Source organism: Salmo salar, unplaced genomic scaffold (assembly GCF_965601325.2).
Source record: "Salmo salar unplaced genomic scaffold, fSalSal1 ptg000432l, whole genome shotgun sequence".
NCBI lineage: Eukaryota > Metazoa > Chordata > Actinopteri > Salmoniformes > Salmonidae > Salmo > Salmo salar.
The window spans coordinates 1,325,766-1,337,738 of NW_027675387.1; the positions used below are offsets into that span (position 1 = coordinate 1,325,766).

Genomic DNA, 11,973 nt, shown 5'->3' on the forward strand with positions numbered 1-11,973 from the left:
TGTGTGGAGGTGTAAACAGGGCCCAGTCAGTAGGCTCTGAGTGTGTATTCCTGTGTGAGGGGGCACCTTGGAGGCGTAAACAGGGCCGAGTCAGTGGAGGATGATCTGAGAGTCAGTCGACTCAGACACCTATCATTGGTCGGTTGCGGGCGACCTAGAGCTGTCCTGACACTGAATTGATCACAGTGGGGATTGGTCTGTAGGGGTGAGGGGCCAGGGTGACTGTGGGTTCTGTGTGAAACACGGTACCTGGTGAAACTCTATTGGAAGAAGGACCTCATTCTGAAAAGTGTCTGTGTGACTCTCAGAAGTGGTGAATTCCAATGATTTTAAACGTGCTGCCAGGTATGCCCTGGGTTCGGTCATTTAGCGTTAAATATCTAGAATCTGTGTGAACGAGATGACAACTAGAATCTGTGTGAACGAGATGACAACTAGAATCTGTGTGAACGAGATGACAACTAGAATCTGTGTGAACGAGATGACAACTAGAATCTGTGTGAACGAGATGACAACTAGAATCTGTGTGAACGAGATGACAACTAGAATCTGTGTGAACGAGATGACAACTAGAATCTGTGTGAACGAGATGACAACTAGAATCTGTGTGAACGAGATGACAACTAGAATCTGTGTGAACTAGATGACAACTAGAATCTGTGTTTACTAGTTAAGACCATTTATGATATAGTACAAGATAGTAAGGTGCACCTGTAATTGTTTTAAACATGTAATTATTTTAAACCTGGACCCCATTTCATATTTTCTGATATGAGAGTTGTGTGACTGTGATATGAGAGTTGTGTGACTGTGGTATGAGAGTTGTGTGACTGTGGTATGAGAGTTGTGTGACTGAGTCATAATCTGATGTTTGGATAGTAACAGAGATCTATAGTTCCTCCTAGAGATCTATAGTTCCTCCTAGAGATCTATAGTTCCTCCTAGAGATCTATAGTTCCTCCTAGAGGTCTATAGTTCCTCCTAGAGATCTATAGTTCCTCCTAGATATCTATAGTTCCTCCTAGAGATCTATAGTTCCTCCTAGAGATCTATAGTTCCTCCTCTATAGTTCCTCCTAGAGATCTATAGTTCCTTTAGAGATCTGTAATTCCTCACAGAGATCTATAGTTCCTCCTAGAGATCTATAGTTCCTCCTAGAGATCTATAGTTCCTCCTAGAGATCTATAGTTCCTCCTAGAGATCTATAGTTCCTCCTAGAGATCTATAGTTCCTCCTAGAGATCTATAGTTCCTCCTAGAGGTCTATAGTTCCTCCTAGAGGTCTATAGTTCCTCCTAGAGGTCTATAGTTCCTCCTAGAGGTCTATAGTTCCTCCTAGAGATCTATAGTTCCTCCTAGAGATCTATAGTTCCTCCTAGAGATCTATAGTTCCTCCTAGAGATCTATAGTTCCTCCTAGAGATCTATAGTTCCTCCTAGAGGTCTATAGTTCCTCCTAGAGGTCTATAGTTCCTCCTAGAGGTCTATAGTTCCTCCTAGAGGTCTATAGTTCCTCCTAGAGGTCTATAGTTCCTCCTAGAGATCTATAGTTCCTCCTAGAGGTCTATAGTTCCTCCTAGAGATCTATAGTTCCTCCTAGAGGTCTATAGTTCCTCCTAGAGGTCTATAGTTCCTCCTAGAGGTCTATAGTTCCTCCTAGAGGGCTATAGTTCCTCCTAGAGGTCTATAGTTCCTCCTAGAGATCTGTAGTTCCTCACAGAGGTCTATAGTTCCTCCTAGAGATCTATAGTTCCTCCTAGAGATCTATAGTTCCTCATATAGAAATATGCTTAATCAGATGATTGACATGTGGATAATAAGCTTTATTATAACGTTATCTTGGGGTTCCGTTCCTTCACTGCCCATCATAGAAGATCACGGGGTGGTATTGAGAGGGGGATGATATTTTAGAAAGCAGAGGAAGGTCTATAGTTCCTGGGAGGCTTGATTTTGCCGTGGTCTCTGGGAGGTTAGAGAACCGTTGAGGATCCCATGGTCATTGTCTGGGAAACTAAAGTTTATTTTTTGTTCTGCTGGGAGGATGTTTGGAGAGCTGCTTCGTTGCTATGGAGAGTCCCTGAAAAAACAAATGGAATGGTTGTCGTGACTACCTGAGAATTTCTTACGTTTTATATGGATTCTGTGAATATATGAAAATATGATGAATTGTATGTGTGTATAATGATTACTAGCGATTTGATGAAGTAATACTGGGAATATAATTTAAACAACCCATATGTAGACGAACGTAGGCTTTGAGTTGGTATCTTTAATGGATCATTTGATAAAGATGAGGTTTAAGCATTATTAAACTGTCTACAAAGTCTGAGCAGTTGTCTCAGAAACTGATGGGAGTGTGTCCACTTTAGGGTAAGTTACCCTAACAATGTAACTATAAAACGCTTATTGGATTTTCTCCGTCCGGGTACTATATTTCAAATACATGTAAATCTACATTTGAAATGGGGGGGGGGGGGGTTCTTCCTGGTATGAGAGGAGTTGGGGGGGAGTTTAGTTAGTTAGTTAGTTAGTTAACGAAGCTAACATTAGCTAGTTCATTATCACAAAAGTGAGAACTGCTCTAGATTGGAAACTTACGTTAATGAGTGTAAAGCCATATTGTCTTCATGGAAACGATATACAATATATGGGAAAGAATATAGTTGAGGAAATAATCCAAACCTAGTTGTGCCTAGTTAGGACATAACGTTAGCTAGCTAGCTAACGGTACTGTACTGTAGCTCATACAACGCCGACGGTCAAACCCGGCTTTCTAATATTTACGTTCATTAACTATAGTAACGTTATGGAAGATATTCACAGAAAACTATTATTAGTATGTTATATTATTATAATACATTATTTCGAGACATATTCAGAGCCAAACATCAACCCAACTTAACCTTTTTAACTGTTGTCGCATCCAAACTTGTCACCATCGTTTTCAGTTGTAATTGCGAAGTTCCCGGAAGAAGTCCAGCAACAACGGAGGTTCCTCGATGAACCCACCTTCTAACAAGTTCTTTGAAGAACCTTTTGGGGCTGTTTTTCATTGACCAAGAACCCTACGGTTCTTAGGGGATCTGAGAACAACTCCAGTTGAACCCTTCATTTTTAGAGTGTAGTCGGCTCTATTTACTCTCAGATTCAAACATGATGATTAGTATCAACGATCAAGTCAGCTGCTGCTGCTCCAATACAGTATGAGGTGAGACGGTGAACTGGGCAGTCAGCTGCTGCAGCTCCAATACAGTATGAGGTGAGACGGTGAACTGATGTTGAACCGGGCAGTCAGCTGCTGCTGCTCCAATACAGTATGAGGTGAGACGGTGAACTGATGTTGAACTGGGCAGTCAGCTGCTGCTGCTCCAATACAGTATGAGGTGAGACGGTGAACTGATGTTGAACCGGGCAGTCAGCTGCTGCTACTCCAATACAGTATGAGGTGAGACGGTGAACCGGGCAGTCAGCTGCTGCTGCTCCAATACAGTATGAGGTGAGACGGTGAACCGGGCAGTCAGCTGCTGCTGCTCCAATACAGTATGAGGTGAGACGGTGAACTGATGTTGAACCGGGCAGTCAGCTGCTGCTGCTCCAATACAGTATGAGGTGAGACGGTGAACTGATGTTGAACCGGGCAGTCAGCTGCTGCTGCTCCAATACAGTATGAGGTGAGACGGTGAACTCATGTTGAACCGGGCAGTCAGCTGCTGCTGCTCCAATACAGTATGAGGTGAGACTGTGAACTGATGTTGAACCGGGCAGTCAGCTGCTGCTGCTCCAATACAGTATGAGGTGAGACGGTGAACTGATGTTGAACTGGGCAGTCAGCTGCTCCAATACAGTATGAGGTGAGACGGTGAACTGGGCAGTCAGCTGCTGCTGCTCCAATACAGTATGAGGTGAGATGGTGAACTGATGTTGAACCGGGCAGTCAGCTGCTGCTGCTCCAATACAGTATGAGGTGAGACGGTGAACTGATGTTGAACCGGGCAGTCAGCTGCTCCAATACAGTATGAGGTGAGACGGTGAACTGATGTTGAACCGGGCAGTCAGCTGCTGCTGCTCCAATACAGTATGAGGTGAGACGGTGAATATGTACATGTAGGTAGAGTTATTAAAGTGACTATGCAGAGATGATAACAGAGAGTGGGGGGGAGGGGCCTTCCTCTGACACCGCCTGGTAAAGAGGTCTTGGATGGCAGGGAGCTTGGCCCCAGTGATGTACTGGGCTGTACGCACTACCCTCTGTAGTGCCTTGCGATCGGAGGCAGAGCAGTTGCCATACCAGGCAGAGATGCAACCAGTCAGGATGCTCTCGATGGTGCAACTGTAGAAGCTTTTGAGGATCTGAGGACCCATGCTAAATCTTTTCAGTCTCCTGAGGAGGAATAGGTTTTGTCGTGCCCTCTTCACGATTATCTTGGTGTGCTTGGACCATGATAGTTTGTTAGTGATGTGGACACCAAGGAACTTGAAGCTCTCAACCTGCTCCACTACAGCCCCGTCGATGAGAATGGGGGCGTGCTGTCTTCCTTTTCCTGTAGTCCACAATCATCTCCTTTGTCTTGATCATGTTGAGAGAGCGGTTGTTTTTCTTGCACCACACGGCCAGGTCTCTGACCTCCTCCCTATAGGCTGTCTCATCGTTGTTGGTGATCAGGCCTACCACTATTGTGGCATCGGCAAACTTAATAATGGTGTTGGAGTCGTGCCTGGCTGTGCAGTCATGAGTGAACAGGGAGTACAGGAGGGGGCTGAGCACGCAACCCAGAGGGGCCCCTGTGTTGAGGATCAGTGTGGCGGATGTGTTGTTACCTACCCTTAAAAAACATGAGCTGGCGCACACCCAGAAGAATAGTTTGTGAGGAGGTGCTGACTAACGGCGAATAAACTATAAACTATCAAAATAAAGTTGCACACTCCATGTTTAAACTCCCAGTAATTTATTGGGTATTTACCAACGTTTCAGCATCACTGTGCCTTCTTCAGGGTGATGTCATCAATACTTGAACCAGGTTATGTAGACAAACAGTGCAATTAGTGCAACCAATGACAATAGTGAGGGGTGTGTCATAATCATTAAGTTCATTAAAATGAATTAGTGAAACTGTTAAATAGTATATGACATATTAAATATATTACTGTATTGTTATCATATAGAAACATCATGGAATATTGTACATCATATTAAATATATTACTGTATTGTTATCATATAGAAACATCATGGAATATATTAAATATATTACTCTATTGTTATCATATAGAAACATCATGGAATATTGTACATCATATTAGCATCAACATACATTGTTTCATTCAATTTCACATAATAAGGATATTTAATATTTTCAAGTTCAGAAGTCAGAACCCATCACCTGCTATGTAAAATAGACAGAAGAATGCACAATGGTCAATGCTATCTGGGATCCTTGGGACATCCCTACCCTAAACCCTAACCTTAACCCCTACCTTAACCATTTTAAATGTCAACTTCAACGGGCTAGGGACGTCCCAAGGATGTATCTCTACCTGAAAATACATGATCTAAGTGATTGATAGTTGGTATTCAGCAGTCATAAAGCCTTATTTACTTTAATGAACTACTAAAATAGTGATTTAGTCAGACAGCATAGACAGCAGCTCTACACTTTATTGACTGACTGATCCATTCATCCTTCCATCCCTCCTCAGCCTTCCTCTCCTCTGAAGACCCAGTGAGGGTGGAGCTCAGTCAGAGAGCTGTTGAGGGACTGGTTAGGAAGAACACTTCTACAGCCAGAGAGGTGAGAGGTCACACATGATTTAGATGGTAAATATTTATGTCCCCTTAGTGGTTCATCACGTCAGCAAAAGGGAATATGTTCCATCATCTATATTTATTTACATTAGTGCAAATTGTTCACATTTCTCACCCCTTTTGGCTGTATGAAAGTTAATTTCCCCTCAGGCACACACATTTGTTCTTTGTTATTACCCGAGCCACTGCCTGTTCAGCCTGCTATCATCCAGAAGGCGAGGTCAGTACAGGTGCATCAAAGCTGAGACCGAAAGACAGAAAAACAGCTTCTATCTCAAGGCCATCAGACTGTTAAACAGCACAGAGAGGCTGCAGCCTACATATAGACTTGACATCATTGGCCACTTTAATAAATGGAACACTAGTCACTTTAATAATGTTTACATATCATTTCTCATCTCATATGTATAAACTGTATCTCAGTCTATGCTGCTCTGACATTGTTTATCCATATATTTATATATTCCTAATTCCATTCCTTTACTTAGATTTGTGTGTATTAGGTATTTGTTGTGAAATTGTTAGATATTAATTGTTAGATATTCCTGCACTGTGGGAACTAGAAGGACAAGCATTTCACTACACCTGCAATAACATCTGCTGAACACCTGTATGTGACCAACAACATTTGATTTATTATGAAGGTCATTTGTGTCAAATGTACTTTTCCCCTCATTCACCCCATCTCTTTACATTGCTGATGCATAATCAGTGGCCTGACTGTGTCAAAGGCCCATCCTGGTAGATCTGAACCTAATGCAGCTTGGAGTGATCAGATGTCACATTTAGGTGCCAGGTGTAACTGAGGCCATAGATGCTCCATATCCATTACTTTGAGTGGTTTATATAATATGACTAAATGCATTTCTTTCTGTGTTGCAGGGACAGTCAAGAACTGGAACAGCAAGGCCACAGAACATGACATAAGCAGAGCTGTGGGAGACCACCTCAAGCCCCTGGTAGAGCCGGGGGTGGTGTTTACCACTCCACCACGCCTTCAGCAGGCTGGAAAAGTGGGATTGATCTGGTTGATCCATTTGTTTGTGTCCGTTTCCAGTAGTTGAATCCTTTGACATATTGTTGAATTAAACATTTATCTTCAACAAATGCACTGGGTTGGTTGAAAAGTGATACTAAACGTACATACCAGCACTATTTTGACATAGTGGGAAATATAATGAATTTATACTTTTTTCATAATAAGATGGACCAAGATACGTATTGGTTTTGCAAGAGTCTGTTGATTGTCAGTCATTGGGTTAATTTCTTTTGCAATATGTTCAAATCAAGCTTTATTTATACAGCACATTTCAGACATGGATGCTTCACAGGAAAAAAATAAAACAATGAAAATAAACAGAAATATTTACCACAACAAACATAAGATTAACAACTGAAAGACGAATTAGCATTCTAAGGAAAATCCATTGATTAAAATATTAATTGGATGCAACATCCAACCCAAAATATAAGCATGTTTTTAGGAGGGGCTCTGAAAGACACTATGGGGGTGTCCACTGGAAGTTGACTAGTAACAACAACTGGGACCTAAAAGACACCCACCATGAGACCCACTAAATCTGCCCAAGAAGAGGAAAACAAAAGAAAAACCCACACCAAACTTAAAGACAGGAAGTAAACCAAAAAGGTGGAGCAACTAAAGGTGTTGACTCTCCACATGTATCAAGACAACTGGAGCACTGGGCCAGACACTCTTAAATAGAACCTGGACCAGCTCAGGTGAAACACCTTCCCACTAACGAGATGGACAAGCCAGCACAGGTGTAACACATACTGACTAACGAGGTGACACCAATCAGTGCGTCCTACGTGCTAACGAGCTAGACGGGCTAACGAGCTAGACGGGCTAACGAGCTAGACGTGCTAACGAGCTATACGTCCTAACGAGCTAGACGGGCTAACGAGCTAGACGTGCTAACGAGCTAGACGGGCTAACGAGCTAGACGGGCTAACGAGCTAGACGTGCTAACGAGCTAACGGGCTAGACGGGCTAACGGGCTAGACGTGCTCACGAGCTAGACGTGCTAACGTCCAACCTCAAAACATAAATGGAAAAACCAAAGCCTGTAACACCTTATGACAACAAATATATCCTATATTTCTTTTGGACAAGTTTGCTCACCACCAACAGAAAACAACTTCCATTTCACATTATAATCAACTACAATGCTTCACCTTCACCAATATAAACATGGTGTCTACTGGATGTCAACAATTAAAAACAAGAAAAAAAACACGTATTTCTAAATAATAATATACAATAGTATTATTTGTTTCTCCTTTTTCTTTCTATAGAATCCTAAATCCCACTAGCTTCTAGAACTCTCGTCTTCCTAAAACTCACTAGCTTCTAGAACTCTCGTCTTCCTAAAACTCACTAGATTCTAGAACACTCGTCTACCTAAAAAACACTAGCTTCTAGAACTCTCGTCTTCCTAAAACTCACTAGCTTCTAGAACTCTCGTCTTCCTAAATCCCACTAGCTTCTAGAACTCTCGTCTTCCTAAAACTCACTAGCTTCTAGAACTCTCGTCCCCTTGGAACGAGCCCAAACAAAACTCATCTCCAATACGGAAAAACGTGCAGTCAAAATACATTGTGATCCATGGCAACGCACTGTCTAAACACAAAACTTTTTGACTGCCCACCTTGAGACAATCAGCAACCAAGTTGTCCTCACCACAGACATGTCTGATTTCAAGAGGAAACTCCTGCAATATCCATAGTAACTTTCCACCTCACTGCAGAGCTTCTGTCCCTTTTCAGGGTTCACTAGATAGGCATGTTGTTGGATCGGGGCCCAGTCCCCAATGTCATGCTCTAGTACATTTGGGTTGGCACATCTGAGAATGAACCCTGATATTTTAAAAGCAGGGCAACAATGTCAATATAATTGTACCAAAAATTGTCAGTTGGTTGCATGAATAAATATCATCAATAAATCGATTACTAAATCTGATCATGAAATGTAAATATGAAATATTTGGTTGCATAGTCATATTTTCAATGTCTTTTCAATGACATGTTGCTAGATGGGATATCCCCAATGTCAAAACACAGTTTTAACGTGTCCAAATCAATAACCAATATGCAGAAACAGTTTGGGATATATTGAAAACATAAAATGTGCTATATACACAAACATCTGCCACAATAATCATGTTACTCCTTATAAAATAGGGGGAAATTAGGGGGAAATCAGGTTGTACGTGATGTTGAAACTAACAACTAAACAAAACACATGGAAATGGGAGATATATTTTACCTCACTGATTAGAGGACAACCTGCAGAAGACAGTCAGCTACATTTTGGAGTGATGCATTTAAATGTAGGGGTCGCTAAACAAAGGAACACAACACTTATTTGTCATAACTCATCGATATCATGTTAAAATCATTTGTGTGACAGGAGGGAGATGAAGTTGCACGTCCTGTTAAAACGAACAGCTCAAAAAGCACACGGAATCTGGGAATAATGTGTACATCCCTGGTTAGAGGACAATTTGTAGAAAGCAGCTAGCTACATTTTGAAGTGTTGCATTTTGATTCAAGTGCGTCACCAACATGGTAAGTGTAACACAGCTCTTTTTGGTTCTACATTGTGACATCATTAAAATACTCCTTCTACAATGTTAAAACATTCTACATTGTGACATTATTTCATTGATATCATGAAACAACTCCTTCATGTATTTTCTGATGTTTAATCAGAGATCTGTTATCAGAGTATCTCTTCCCACATTGATCACAGCTAGGAGATTTCTCTCCTGTGTGTGTTCTCTGATGTGATACTAGGCTGGTTAGCCAAGAAAATCTTGTCCCACATTGACTACAGCTATATTGTTTCTCTCCTGTGTGTGTTCTCTGGTGTATAGTGAGATAGCTAGACGTAGAAAAACTCTTCCCACATTGAGTACAGCTATATGGTTTCTCTCCTGTGTGTGTTCTCTGGTGTATAGTGAGATAGCTAGACGTAGAAAAACTCTTCCCACATTGAGTACAGCTATATGGTTTTTCTCCTGTATGAGTTCTCTGGTGTTTAGTGAGATAGCTAGATGTAGAAAAACTATTCCCACATTGGTTACAGCTAAAAGGTTTCTCTCCTGTGTGTGTTCTCTGGTGTATAGTGAGATAGCTAGATGTAGAAAAACTATTCCCACATTGGTTACAGCTATAAGGTTTCTCTCCTGTGTGTGTTCTCTGGTGTAATATCAGGCCGTCTGACCGAGTAAAACTCTTCCCACATTGATTACAGCTATAAGGTTTCTCTCCTGTGTGTGTTTTCTGGTGCTTCTTCATATTCTGTGAAGTTGAGAATATTTTTCCACAATCTGAACAGTGGAAAGATTTCTCTCCTGTGTGTGTTTTCTGGTGTAGAGTCAGAGAGCCAGATGCAGCAAAACTCTTCCCACATTGATCACAGCTATATTGTTTCTCTCCTGTGTGTGTTTTCTGGTGTAATATCAGGCTGTCTGGCCGAGTAAAACTCTTCCCACATTGATTACAGCTATAAGGTTTCTCTCCTGTGTGTACTCGCTGGTGTTTAGTCAGATGGCAAGATGAAATATAAGTCTTCCCACATTGATCACAGCTATAAGGTTTCTCTCCTGTGTGTGTTCTCTGGTGTATTATCAGGCTGTCTGGCCGAGTAAAACTCTTCCCACATTGATTACAGCTATAAGGTTTCTCTCCTGTGTGTACTCGCTGGTGTCTACTCAGATGGCAAGATGAAATATAAGTCTTCCCACATTGATCACAGCTATAAGGTTTCTCTCCTGTGTGTGTTCTCTGGTGTGATAACAGGTTGCTTGACTGAGTAAAACTCTTCCCACATTGAGTACAGCTGTACGGTTTCTCTCCAGTGTGAATTCTCAGGTGTACTTTTAGTGCTTTTAAACTTGAGTAACTCTTCCCACAATCAAAACAGTGGTGAGATTTCTCTCCTGTGTGTGTTCGCTGGTGTATTTTAAGTTCTGATGAAGATTTGCAATGTTTTCCACAGTCAGAGCAGCAGATAGATTTCTTCCCTGTGGGTCTCTGCTGGTGTTTCTTGAGGTGATAGAATCTGGACAGACTCTTCTCTGACTCGTCAGCATCATGATGTTGAGGCTCCCCAGAGGATCCATGATAGTCACGTCTCTCACCTGTGTGAACAAGTCAGACAGATAGTTAAAGGCTCACAACAGCAGAAATCCACTGAAAAAGGTGATGCCAACAGCGTAGCCATGATACTGTACAACAATTGACGTCTGTAATGAATGTTAAAATGACTTGACAATTGTCTTAAGACAGTCAAGTGAGCAACAATAGTCATATTTAGTCTTGTTTTCACATTAGTAGTAACTAGAAATAAGTAAAAGGTGTTGAACTCCTAAGCAGTGTGCCAGGCGACTTTTGTTCTCAAATATAGGCACCTTTCTGTGTTTGCTAAAATTGCGACAAGGGCGATGCGCACACAATTTGATTGCAGAAACACCTCCCTGCTAATGCAGAAACCGCTAGTTATGGATGTAGTATATCTGCCTGGAGCAAAAATGGTGAGCAAGTGGCCTAAGCTGTGCCATTAGAGATTCTGGGTTCGAGTCCAAGCTCTGTTGCAGCCGGCCGCGACCGGGAGGCCCATGGGGCGACGCACAATTGGCCCAGCGTCGTCCGGGTTAGGGGAGGGTTTGGCCGGCAGGGATATCCTTGTTTCATCGCGCACTGGCGACTCCTGTGGCGGGCCGGGCGCAGTGCACGCTGACCAGGTCGCCAGGTGTACAGTGTTTCCTCCGACACATTGGTGCTGCTGGCTTCCGGGTTGGATGGGCATTGTGTCAAGAAGCAGCGCGGCTAGGTTGGGTTGTGTTTCAGAGGACGCATGGCTCTCGACCTTCGCCTCTCCAGAGTCCGTATTGGAGTTGCAGCAATGAGACAAGACTGTAAGTACCAATTGGGGAGAAAAAAGGGGTGAAAAAAAATATATATTTAACAAATGGTGAGCAAAGATTAGTTTTCACAATGTATTCTGAATATTACAGCACTAGATCAGGAGTGTTACTCAAGGAAACTCACATTAAGCTCTGTGTCTATTCACTAATTCACCACCGTGGGGGAAACTCAGGGGAGTTCTCATAGGCTGACAGCAAAAATAGCCTCCATTTCCAGGTTGA

General features: G+C 42.2%; 1 protein-coding gene across 1 annotated transcript; it reads right to left on the reverse strand.

Annotated features, from left to right (window-relative positions):
• Positions 1 to 7,044: 7,044 nt before the first annotated feature.
• Positions 7,045 to 10,978, reverse strand: LOC145876046 (uncharacterized; the record flags this gene model as incomplete). Its single annotated transcript, XM_082971819.1, has 1 exon — positions 7,045 to 10,978. A coding segment is annotated over one exon (1,488 nt), but the record flags the coding sequence as incomplete, so codon positions are not given.
• Between the last annotated feature and the right edge of the window lie 995 nt (positions 10,979 to 11,973).